Raw genomic sequence first — 11,944 nt, 5'->3', positions numbered from 1 at the left:
CCCGCGTCCCTCTGTTCTGACCGGAGCCCGGACCCCCCCGGAGCCCCCCGGACCCCGAACATCCCGTGGGCGTCCCAGGCCGCTCCGACCGCCGGGAGCGCGGCTGGACGCGCGCACACCCAACCCGGAGGTGGGATTAGGCCGGGCTTTGGCTGATCCCCTCCCAGCAGCCCGGCTTTATAAATCCCCCGCGGCCGCCGGGCGCGGCACCCGAGGGTGCCCGGGGCGGCCGCGATGGCGCAGCAGCGCCGTGTCCAGCTGTCCACGCAGCGCCCCGGCAGCACCGTGTGCGTGCTGGGCACCGAGCTGGCCCTGGACGTGTGCGGGTGAGCGCGGGGCACAAATCCGCTTTTCCCCCTTGATCCCATTAACCACAGCCCCAAAATAGCGCGCGGTGGGGCGGGGGCGATGCTGCTGCTCCGGGGGCTTTTCCCAGGGGATGCTGTCCCGGGAGGGGGGAGGGGTGGGACTCCCGGTGCCCCCTCCCAGTGTCCATCCCTGCTGCCCCTTCCCAGTGTCCATGCCGCTGTCCATCCCTCTGTCTATCCCCACTGTCCTTCCTTCTGTCCATCCCGCTGTCCATCTCTCTGTCCATCCCCACTGTTCATGCCACTGTCCATCCTGCTGTCCATCCCGCTGTCCATCCCTCTGTCCATCCTGCTGTCCATCCCGCTGTCCATCCCCGCTGTCCATCCCTCTGTCCATCCCAGTGTCCATCCTGCTGTCCATCTCTCTGTCCATCCCTGTGTCCATCTCTCTGTCCATCCCTCTGTCCATCCTAGTGTCCATCCCTGTGTCCATCCCTGTGTCCATCTCTCTGTCCATCCCTGTGTCCATCTTTCTGTCCATCTCTCTGTCCATCCTGCTGTCCATCCCTCTGTCCATCCCTGTGTCCATCTCTCTGTCTATCCCTCTGTCTCTCTGTCCATCCCTCTGTCCATCCTAGTGTCCATCCCTGTGTCCATCTCTCTGTCCATCCCTGTGTCCATCTTTCTGTCCATCTCTCTGTCCATCCTGCTGTCCATCCCTCTGTCCATCCCTGTGTCCATCTCTCTGTCCATCCCTCTGTCTCTCTGTCCATCCCTCTGTCCATCCTAGTGTCCATCTCTCTGTCCATCCCTGTGTCCATCCCTCTGTCCATCCTGCTGTCCATCCCTGTGTCCATCTCTCTGTCCATCCCTGTGTCCATCCCTCTGTCCATCCTGCTGTCCATCCCTGTGTCCATCTCTCTGTCCATCCCTGTGTCCATCTCTCTGCCCATCCCTCTGTCCATCCTGCTGTCCATCCCTGTGTCCATCTCTCTGTCCATCCCTGTGTCCATCTCTCTGCCCATCCCTCTGTCCATCCTGCTGTCCATCTCTCTGCCCATCCCTGTGTCCATCTCTCTGTCCATCCTTCTGTCCATCCTGCTGTCCATCCCTGTGTCCATCCCTCTGTCCATCCCTCTGTCCATCCTGCTGTCCATCCCTCTGTCCATCCCTCTGTCCATCCCTCTGTCCATCCCTCTGTCCATTCTGCTGTCCATCCCCGCTGTCCATCCCTCTGTCCATCCCAGTGTCCATCCTGCTGTCCATCTCTCTGTCCATCCCTCTGTCCATCCTGCTGTCCATCCTGCTGTCCATCCCTCTGTCCATCTTTCTGTCCATCCCTCTGTCCATCCTGCTGTCCATCCCTCTGTCCATCCCTCTGTCCATCCTAGTGTCCATCTCTCTGTCCATCCCTGTGTCCATCTCTCTGCCCATCCCTCTGTCCATCCTGCTGTCCATCTCTCTGTCCATCCCTGTGTCCATCTCTCTGTCCATCCCTGTGTCCATCCCTCTGTCCATCCCTCTGTCCATCCTGCTGTCCCTCACAGATGCTCCGAACATCTCCGCAACAGTGGGACTGCAACATTCCCAGCGGGATTTTGCCGGGTTTGGGGTGCCACAGGCCCTTTTTGGGGTTTCAGCGCTCCGCCCCACATCCCTGTGGGATGAAATCAGGAATGTTTCCCACTTTCGGAGCCAGGCAGAGAGCGAGCCCCCGGCCCGGCTCCCGGATCTCGCTCCGCAGCAGCTCCGGGGTTTTGCCCCCGCTCGCCCCGCGTTCATCGCCCGCTGCCCCGAGCTGGGATTCCCCCGTTCCCCGGGCACGGAGCCGCCTTTCCTTCTCCCGGGCCCGGATCCTCTCCGGGCCCATCGCCCGTGGCCTCCCGAGCGGGGGCGGGGCGGGACGAGCTCCGGCCTGCCCCGCAGCGCTCGGAAATGCCGATTTTGGGGAGATCCGTGCCCAAACCCCTCCCGAGCAGCGCCGGGATCGATCGCACCGCGGCCGGGCCCGTCCCCGCTGCCCTCGGGAGGTTCGCGGGTTTTATCCCAGCATTTGGGGCGTTTCGGAGCGATGACCGCCGTTCTTTTTGTGGGATTTATTCCCGTTTATTCCCGTTTCCCGTGGCAGGACGGGGCGCGCTTTGCATCCCGAATATCCGCGGATTTGGGGTTTTTGGAGGGATTCCTGCCGCGGGGTTGGCGCCGCCGCCTTGCCCCGGGCTCGCAGCCTTCGGCGGGATTTGCTTTAATCGCCTTTGGGGATTTGTGGGAATTGCCTCTTGCAGGAGCGGCTGCCCGCACGTTTGGGGGATTTGTGCCTATCCCCGCAATCGATGCAATTCCAGGCTGCAGGATTTGCTGCATATCCCGGGAATCAATGCAATTCCAGGCTGCAGGATTTCTGCCTATCCTGGGAATTGATGCAATTCTAGGTTGCAGGACTTCTGCCTATCCTGGGAATTGATGCAATTCCAGGCTGCAGGATTGGTGCATATCCCGGGAATCGATGCATTCCCAGGTTGCAAGATTTGCTGCACCTCCAGGGAATCGATGCAATTCCAAATTGCAGGATTTGCTGCGGGATTTGTTCCTCTCTGAAGGATTTATTCCCCATTTCATCTTGCAGCACTTTTGCTGCAGTTGCATTTTTCAGGATTAATTCAAATTTTCAGCACCTGTTGCTATTCTGAATTTCAGGGTTTCTTTATATTAAAGATTTTATAACAATTTCAGATCTCAGGGCTTGCTGCAGTTGCATTTTCCAGGATTATTTCCATGTCCCAGGACTTGTCACAATTCCACATTTCAGGGTTTGTTCCACATTGAAGGATTTATCAGAGTTTCACATCTCAGCGCTAGTTGCCTTTGTGTTTTCCAGTATTATTTGCAGTTTTTAGGATTTGTTGATATTCAACGTTTCAGGATTTGTTCCATATTGAAGGATCTCCTGTAACGGAATATTGCAGGATTTACTGCAGCTGCATTTCCCAGAATTTGTTGTGTTTTGCACCACTTGCTGTCATTCTAAATTGCAGGATTTTTTTTCCCATTGAAGGATTTATCCCAATTTCATTTCTCAGCCCTTGTTGAAATCACATTTTCCAGGAACATTTGAATTTTCCATGACTCGTTGATATTCCAAACCCCAGGATTTGTTCCCGTGGAAGGTTTTATCCAAATTCTACATCCCAGCCCTTGCTGAGGTCACATTTTCTGGGAATATTTGAATTTTCCGGGAATATCTGAATTTTCCATGACTCGTTGATATTCCAAACCCCAGGATTTGTTCCCGTGGAAGGTTTTATCCAAATTCTACATCCCAGCCCTTGCTGAGGTCACATTTTCTGGGAATATTTGAATTTTCCGGGACTGTCTGAATTTTCCAGGAATATTTGAATTTTCTGGGAATACCTGAATTGTCCACGACTCGTTGATATTCCAAACCCCAGGCTTTGTTCCCATTGACGGTTTTACCCAAATTCCACAGCCCAGCCCTTGCTGAGGTCGCATTTTCTGGGAATATTTGAATTTTCCAGGAATATTTGAATTTTCTGGGAATACTTGAGTTTTCCACTACTCGTTGATATTCCAAACCCCAGGATTTGTTCCCTTTTGAAGGCTTTGCCCCAGTTCCACAGCCCAGCCCTTGCTGAGGCGGTGTTTTCTGGGAATGTTGGCGTTTAGCCCCGCTCCTGGCAGAATTCCCGTTGCCCTGACCCCGCTCCCTGTTCCAGCTCGGCCCCGCACGGCGCCGCCTCCTTCCAGGCCCAGGCCACGCCGGGGGTGAAGCTCTGGGTGCTGCACGAGGCCCAGAGCGTGAAGTTGCCCTCGAGCGTCTGTCGCTGGCCCCTGGCCCCCGGCCCCGAGCTGCTGCTGGCCATGGACCGCCCCAGCAAGGACGTGGGCGACGAGAAGGTGCGCGATGGATCCCGCGGGATCCCAGCGCTCCCGCTGGGTGCCGGGATGGGTGACTGGATTCCTGCTGGATCCCAGGATCCTGCTGGGTGTTAGGATTCCCTCTGGATCCCGGGATCCTGCTCGGTGTTGGGATTCCCTCTGGATCCCAGGATTATTGTAGGGTGTTGGGATTCCTGCCGGATCCCGGGATTCCTGTTGGGTGTTGGGATTCCTGCTGGGTGCTGGGATCCTCCTGGGTGTTGGGATTCCCTCTGGATCCCAGGATCCTGCTGGGTGTTAGGATTCCCTCTGGATCCCAGGATTATTGTAGGGTGTTGGGATTCCTGCTGGATCCCAGGATTCCCACTGGGTGCTGGGATTCCAACCGGGTGTTGGGATTTCATCTGGGTCCCGAGATTCCACTGGATCCTGCAGTGGGTGTTGGGATCCTCACTGGGTGCTGGGATGGGTGACAGGATTCCCACTGGATCCCGAGATTCTCACTGGGTGCTGGGATGGGTGCCGGGATTCCCTCTGGATGCTGGGATTCTCACTGGGTGTTGGGAGTCCTGGGGATGCCAGGAGTCCTGCTGGATCTCAGGATTCCCACTGGATCCTGGGATTCCTGCTGGGTGCTGGGATTCCCCCGGTTGTTGGGATCCCTGCTGGATCCCGGGATTCCCGCTGGGTGCTGGGGTGGGTGCTGGGGTTCCCAGCAGATACCGGGATCCCGCCCGCCTGGCTCGGTGCCAGCCCCGCTCCTCGTTGCAGGTCAGGATTTCCTATTTCCGCGAGGCTGGCGGGGTTCCCATGGGCCGGGCCGTGCTCTACCTCACCTGCGTGGGTAAGGGGGGACGGCCCCAACCCCCATTCCTGAACCCCCTTTCCCAAACCCCATTCCTGAACCCCCGTTCCCGAACCCCCATTCCTGAAACTCCGTTCCCAAACCCCCATTCCCAACCCCCATTCCTGAACCCCCATTCCCAAACCCCCATTCCCAACCCCCATTCCTGAACCCCCATTCCCAACCCCCATTCCCAACCCCCATTCCCAAATCCCCATTCCCAAATCCCCCATTCCCACACCCCATTCTCAAACCCCATTCCCAACCCCCATTCCAAATTCCCCCATTCCCAGCATTTCCCTTTTTCCCATCTCACCCCTGTCCCACAGAGGTGTCGCTGGACGCTGACGTCACCCGCAGTGGGGCCGTGAGCCGGACACTGCTGGACAAGGTATCCAGAGGGATCGTGAACGCCACGGGAGTGGGAATTCCTGGATGACCCCCAGGCCCCAATGGGATTGGGAATTCCTGGATGAGCTCCCAGACCCCAGTGGGATTGGGAATTCCTGGGAGCCCCAGATCCCAATGGGATTGGGAATTCCCAGCTGAACCCCAGATCCCAATGGGATTGGGAATTCCTGGTTGAACCCAGATCCCAATGAGATTGGGAATTCCTGGTTGAACCCAGATTCCAATGAGATTGGGAATTCCCGTCTGAGTCCCAGATCCCGATGGGATTGGGAATTCCCGGCTGAGCCCGGTCCTGCTCCGTGCCCCAGGCCAGCTGGACGTGGGGCCCCGAGGGCCACGGGGCCGTGCTGCTCGTCAACTGCGACCGCGACGACCCTGATGCCGAGGGCCTGGACAACGAGGACAGCGCCGTGCGCTCCTACAACGGTCCCGACAGCCCCGAGCCCCCGGCTCCCGCTTTTCCCTCCCTTTTCCCACTTTCCCCTCAATTTTCCCTTTCTTCCACAGCCCAGAACCCCCAATTTTACCACTTTTCCCTGAGTTTTCCCACTTTTCCCTGTGTTTTCCCTCCATTTTCCCTCAGTTTCCCCACTTTGCCCTCAATTTTCCATTCCTACCACAGCACAGAGCCCAAATTTTCCCACTTTCCCCTCAATTTTCCCTTTCTTCCACACCCTGGAACCCCCAATTTTCCCACTTTCCCCTCAATTTTTCCTTCCTATCACAGTCCAGAAATCCTGTTTTTTCCCACTTTTCCCTCAATTTCCCCCCTTTTCCCTCAATTTTCCCTCTTTTCCCTCAATTTTCCCCCTTTTCCCTCAATTTTCCCTTCCTTCCACAGTCCAGAATCCAAATTTTCCCACTTTTCCCTGAGTTTTCCCTTCCCAGCACAGCCCAGAACCCCTGTTCTCCCACTTTTCCCTCAATTCTCCCATTTCCCCCTCAACTTTCTCATTCTTCCACAGCCCAGAACCTGCAATTTTCCCACTTTCCCCTCAATTTTCCCTCCCTACTACAGCCCAGGACCCCCATTCTCCCACTTTTCCCTCAATTTTCTCCCACTTCTACCTCAGTTTTCCCTTCCCACCCCAGCCCAGAAGCCCCAATTTTCTGCCTTTTCCCTCAGTTTTCCCTTTTCCCTTGAGTTTTTCCTCTTCTCCCTCTGTTTACCCCTTGTCCCCCAGTTTTCCTCTTTTCCCTGGTTTTCCCCTTTTCCCCCAGTTTCCCCCTTTTCCCTGCAATTTTCCCCTTTCCCTCGGTTTTCCCCTTTCCCCCCCAATTTCCCCCTTTCCCCCCAATTTTCCCTGTGTTTTCCCCTTTTCCCTCAGGTTCCCCTTTCCCCTCAGTTTCCCCTTTTCCCTGGTTTTCCCCTTTCCCCCTAATTTCCTCCTTTTCCTTGGGTTTTCCCCTTTTCCCCCAATTTCCCCCTTTTCCCTGGTTTCCCCCCATTTCCCTTTCCCCCCAATTCCCCCCTTTTCCCTGGTTTTCCCTCAGTTTCCCCCTTTTTCCTCAGTTTCCCCTTTTCCTTCCAATTTCCCCCTTTTCCCTCAGTTCCCCTTTTCCCCCCAGTTTTCCCGGTTTCCCCCTTTCCCCTGAGCCGTGCCCGTTCCCCAGACCTGCAGGACATGGCGCAGCTGGTGCTGCGGGCGCGCGGGCCCCGCGCCACCTTCGCCGGGCACCGCCTGCTGCTGCACCTGGACTTCGGCGACGCCGACAAGATCAGGGTTTTCCACGGTGGCAGTGAGTGCCCGGATTTGGGGGATTTGGGGGGATTTGGGACCCCCGGCTCACCGGGATCAACCCCAAATCCTTGCGCTGCTTCCCCAGCGCCCCGGGCGGGGTTGAGCCGATCCAGGCGGGGTTTGCTCCCCGCGGGGTTTGGGGCGGCTTTAGGGACAAAGGGGGAACGCTGCGGGAACGGGGCTGGGGTTTGGGTTTGAGGTGCCCGTGTCCCGCAGACGGCGCGGAGCTGGAGAAGTTCAAGCCCGTCCTGGGGGGCTCCAAGCTGGCCTATACCGTACGGCCCAGCCGGCACCACCACGACAGCGTCTTCTACGTGGACGGCCTGGCCTTCCCCAACGTGGCCTTCTCTGGCCTCGTGTCCCTGCACGTCACCCTGCTCGAGAGCTCCGAAAAGGTCTGGCCGGGGGGCACAGGGGGTGGGACAGCGGGGACAGATCCCAAACTCTATCCCCGTAATCCCAGGGAGGCTGGGACAGATCCACAACTCCATCCCTGTCATCCCAGAACCTCCATTTTGCCACTTTCCCTTCAATTTTTCCTTTCTACCACTGCCCAGAATTCCCATTCTCCCACTTTTCCCTCGATTTTTCCCCCCAGAGAGGGCTGGTACAGCAGGGACAGATCCCAAGCTCCATCCCCGTCATCCCAGAGGGGCTGGGACAATGGGGATAGATCCCAAACTCCATCCCCGTCGTCCCAGAGGGGCTGGGACAATGGGGATAGATCCCAAACTCCATCCCCGACATCTCAGGGCCTCCTGGAGTCACCAATCTTCACGGACTCCGTGGTGTTCCGCGTGGCTCCCTGGATCATGACGCCCAACACGGCCACGCCGCTCGAGGTCTTTGTGTGCAGGTGGGTGCTGCTGGGTGCTCCCACCCTCCTCGCTGCCGGATCCACTCCCAAATCCCGATTTTCCCGTTTTGCCCCCAGCGTGGACGGCAACGAGGAGTTCGTGGCGGCCGTGGGCGCGCTGGCTGAGCGGGCACAGTGTCCGCTGACCGTGTGCCCGGCGCCGCAGAACCGCCAGGACCGCTGGATCCAGGTGGGAGCAGGGCGCGCCCGGCCCCTCCTCTCCGCAGCAGCGCTTTTGGGGGGGTCCCAAAATTCTCCATCCCTCCTGCAGGATGAGGTGGAGTTCGGCTACATCCAAGCTCCCCACAAGACCTTCCCCGTGGTCTTCGACTCGCCCCGGGACCGTGGCCTGAAGGATTTTCCTGTCAGGAGCATCCTGGTATCCAACCCCTTCCTCCTGCCTTGCCCAGCTTGGCAATCTCCTAAAAACTGGGATAAATCCCTTTAAAAACTGGGATAAATCCCCTTAAAAAACTGGGATAAATCCCTTTAAAAATTGGGATAAATACCCTTAAAAACTGGGATAAATCCCTTTAAAAACTGGGATAAATCCCCTTAAAACCTGGGATAAATCCCTTTATTTCCTTTATTTTCGGCGTGGGAAGCTCCAGCACAGAGGATTCGGTGCCGACAGCTTCATTTTTTAAAGCATTTTCTCCCCGCCCAGGGCCCTGATTTTGGCTACGTGGCCCGACAGGCTGCAGAGGGCGCTTCCAGCCTGGATTCCTTCGGGAATTTGGAAGTGAGCCCGCCCGTGACTGTGCAGGGCAAGGAATACCCCTTGGGGCGCATCCTGATCGGCAGCAGCTTCCCCAGGTGAGCTGGGAGCAGGAAAACCCCCCCCCCAAAAAAAAAAAGGATTTCCCGGCCCCGTTTGGGGTGGGCTCCGAGCAGAGCCTCTCCGGGGCCCCCAACCCCCGGCGCTCCCCCAGGGTGGGCGGCCGCAGGATGGCCAAGGCCGTGCGGGATTTCCTGGTGGCCCAGAAGGTGCAGGCGCCCGTGGAGCTCTTCTCGGACTGGCTCAACGTCGGGCACGTGGACGAGTTCCTGAGCTTCGTCCCCGCGCCCGACCGGAAGGTAACAGATCCCGGGAGAGGAAAAAAGCGGGATGAGACCCTCAGAGCCCTCCCCGACCTCGTCCTCTTCCCACACAGGGATTCCGGCTGCTCCTGGCCAGCCCCAGCGCCTGCTACCAGCTCCTGAAGGAGAAGCAGGAGGAGGGGTTCGGCGAGGCCACGATGTTCCAGGGTAGGGCAGGATGGGGCTCCCTCGGTTGGTTTCCCCTTTTTCCTGCAAAATGTGATGGGGGAGGTGGATGGACCCTGAAAGCCAGCTGGGAAGTGCGGGTAGAACGGAGCAGAATTGATTAATTAATTAAAAGCTGCAGGGGTTGGATTTCTGGGTTGGGATGGAGCTCCGAGGTCAGAGCTGAAGTCTGATCCCGGCCAAGCTGGGGCAGAATTCCAGCCTGGCTCCCTCTCGGCAGGGCTGGACAGGGTGCCCAAGCCGACCATAAACGAGATCCTGGCTAACGAGGAGCTCCGCAAGTTCAATGACTACGCCCAGGTGAGGACAGGGAGCAGGAGGCTCCGACCCATCGCTCCCTCCCTGTCCTTTTGTCCCCCCCATCCCTCTTTCCTCTCCTCCATCCCTCCCCCCATCCTCCACCACCACTCTCCTCTCCATCCATCTACCCACTGCTCTGTCCCTCCTCCGTCCATTCCTCCCTCTGTCCAACCTTCCGTCTATCCATGGATTCATCCATGGATCCATCCATCCATGGATCCATCATCCATCCATCCATGGATCCATCCATCCATGGATCCATCCATTCATCCATCCATCTCTCTGCCCACCCTTCTGTCCATCCCTCCAGCCGCCTGCCCATCCTAAATGGGCATCCATCCATCCATCCATCCATCCATCCATCCATCCATCCATCCATCCATCCATCCATCTCTCTGCCCACCCTTCTGTCCATCCCTCCAGCCGCCTGCCCATCCTAAATGGGCATTCCATCCCTCTGTCCCTCCCTTTGTCCATCTCCCCATCCCTCTCTCCCATGCCCTCATCCCTCCATCTCCCCATCCCGATGTCCATCTCTTTGTCCCTCCATCCCTCTATCCCACTCTCCCTCTCCTCATTCCTCCATCCCTTTTCCCCCACGTTGTCCCTCCATTTCTCCATCCTTTTATCCCTCCATGTCCCCATACCACTGTCCCTCTGCTGTCCTTCCCTCCCTGGCGGCTCCCAGAGCTGCATCAGCTGGAACCGGGACATCCTGAAGCGCTCGCTGGGCCTGGCCGAGCCGGACATCCTGGACATCCCGCAGCTCTTCCAGAGCAACGCTGCCTCTGGGGCTGAGGCCTTCTTCCCGGACATGGTAGTCGCACCCCTGACCTCCCCGGGCTGGGATCGGGGCCGGGATGTCCCCAGGGCAGGACTGGGGCTGGGATGTCCCTGGGGAAGGACTGGGGCCGGGATGTCCCCTGATGGGATCAGGGCTGGGGCTGAGACATTCCCTGATGGGATCGGGGCCGCAATATCCGCAGGTTGGGATTGGGGTTGGGATGTCCCCTGATGGGATCAGGATGTTTCCTGATGGAATTGAGCTCCCTGGGGTGGGATTGGGCCAGGATCTCCCCGGGGTAGGATCAGGGCCAGGGTGTCCCCTGGTGGGATCGGGGTTTCCCCAGGGTGGGATCAGGGCTGGGACGTCCCCTGATGGAATTGAGGTGGGGATGTCCCCAGGCTGGGATCGGGGCCAGGATTCCCTCATGGAATTGGGGCTGGAATGTCCCTGGGCCGGGATCCAGGGCTGGGATGCCTCTTGATGGGACTGGGGTCGGGGCTGGGGGTGGGATCAGGGCTGGGTGGGATCGGATCCCATCCCTGGGGTGGGATTGGAGCTGGGATGTCTCCAGGGCAGGATTGGGGCTGGTATCGGGGCTGGGATGTCCCTGGGCCAGGAATGGGGCCGGGATGTCCCCTGAAGGGACCGGGGTCAGGGCTGGGATATCCTTGGGCCAGGATCTGCCCTGATGGGATCAGGGCCGGGAGGTTCCTTGGGGTGGGATTGGGGCCGGGATGTCCCCTGAAGGGATCGGGGTCAGGGCTGGGATATCCTTGGGCCAGGATCTGCCCTGATGGGATCAGGGCCAGGAGGTTCCTTGGGGTGGGATTGGGGCCGGGATGTCCCCTGAAGGGATCGGGGTCAGGGATGGGATATCCTTGGGCCAGGATCTGCCCTGATGGGATCAGGGCCAGGAGGTTCCTTGGGGTGGGATTGGGGCCGGGATGTCCCCTGATGGGATCGGGGCTGGGTTGTCCTCAGGCTGGGATGTCCCCTGATGGGATTGGGGCCGGGATATTCCCCAGGCCGGGATGTCCCCTGATGGGATCGGGGCCGGGATATTCCCCGGGCCGGGATACTCCCTGGAGTGGGATCAGGGCCAGGATGTCCCTGGGCTGGGATGTCCCCTGATGGGATGGGGATGTCCCTGGCTGCTCCCTGCTCCAGGTGAACATGCTGGTGCTGGGCCGGCACCTGGGCATCCCCAAGCCCTTCGGGCCCGTGGTGGGCGGGCGCTGCTGCCTGGAGCAGCGCGTGCGGGAGCTGCTGGAGCCGCTGGGCCTCTCCTGCACCTTCATCGACGACTTCTTCTCCTACCACGTCCTGCTGGGCGAGGTCCACTGCGGCACCAACGTGCGCCGCAAGCCCTTCGCCTTCAAGTGGTGGCACGTGGTGCCCTGAGGTGGCCCCGGCCCCTCCGCGTCCCCTCCCGCCCCAATCCCCGCCCTGTCCCTGCCAAGTGCCTTCGGTGGCGGAAATAAATCCGGGCTGCGGCCGCGGGGGCTCTGCGGGGCTCTCCCGGCACTGGGAGAA

The 11,944-nt window shown here is 59.0% G+C and overlaps 1 protein-coding gene across 1 annotated transcript; it reads left to right on the top strand.

Moving 5' to 3' along the window:
* Nucleotides 1-65: 65 nt before the first annotated feature.
* On the top strand, nt 66-11,944 carry LOC137461926 (protein-arginine deiminase type-3-like). Its single transcript, XM_068171763.1, has 16 exons — nt 66-326; nt 4,043-4,223; nt 4,977-5,049; nt 5,379-5,440; nt 5,769-5,886; nt 7,075-7,200; nt 7,419-7,597; nt 7,955-8,058; nt 8,137-8,248; nt 8,330-8,437; nt 8,726-8,874; nt 8,991-9,135; nt 9,213-9,306; nt 9,545-9,624; nt 10,313-10,441; nt 11,579-11,944. The coding sequence occupies exons 1-16, from the start codon at nt 235-237 to the stop codon at nt 11,810-11,812; spliced, it is 1,986 nt and encodes a 661-aa protein (XP_068027864.1). The 5' UTR covers nt 66-234; the 3' UTR covers nt 11,813-11,944.

The sequence above is a fragment of the Anomalospiza imberbis genome, chromosome 23, assembly GCF_031753505.1.
Source record: "Anomalospiza imberbis isolate Cuckoo-Finch-1a 21T00152 chromosome 23, ASM3175350v1, whole genome shotgun sequence".
NCBI lineage: Eukaryota > Metazoa > Chordata > Aves > Passeriformes > Viduidae > Anomalospiza > Anomalospiza imberbis.
Note: the sequence above shows the minus strand (reverse complement) of the source record. Positions and strands in the feature narration are given on the sequence as shown.

What these genes read in the sequence shown, in the direction of transcription:
- LOC137461926 (XM_068171763.1), top strand. Translation starts at nt 235, where the DNA reads ATGGCGCAGCAGCGCCGTGTCCAGCTGTCCACGCAGCGCCCCGGCAGC. An exon ending in TCCCCGCGCCCGACCGGAAG is followed by an intron (nt 9,136 to 9,212) that starts GTAACAGATCCC and finishes CTTCCCACACAG; the next exon opens with GGATTCCGGCTGCTCCTGGC. An exon ending in AGGCCTTCTTCCCGGACATG is followed by an intron (nt 10,442 to 11,578) that starts GTAGTCGCACCC and finishes TCCCTGCTCCAG; the next exon opens with GTGAACATGCTGGTGCTGGG.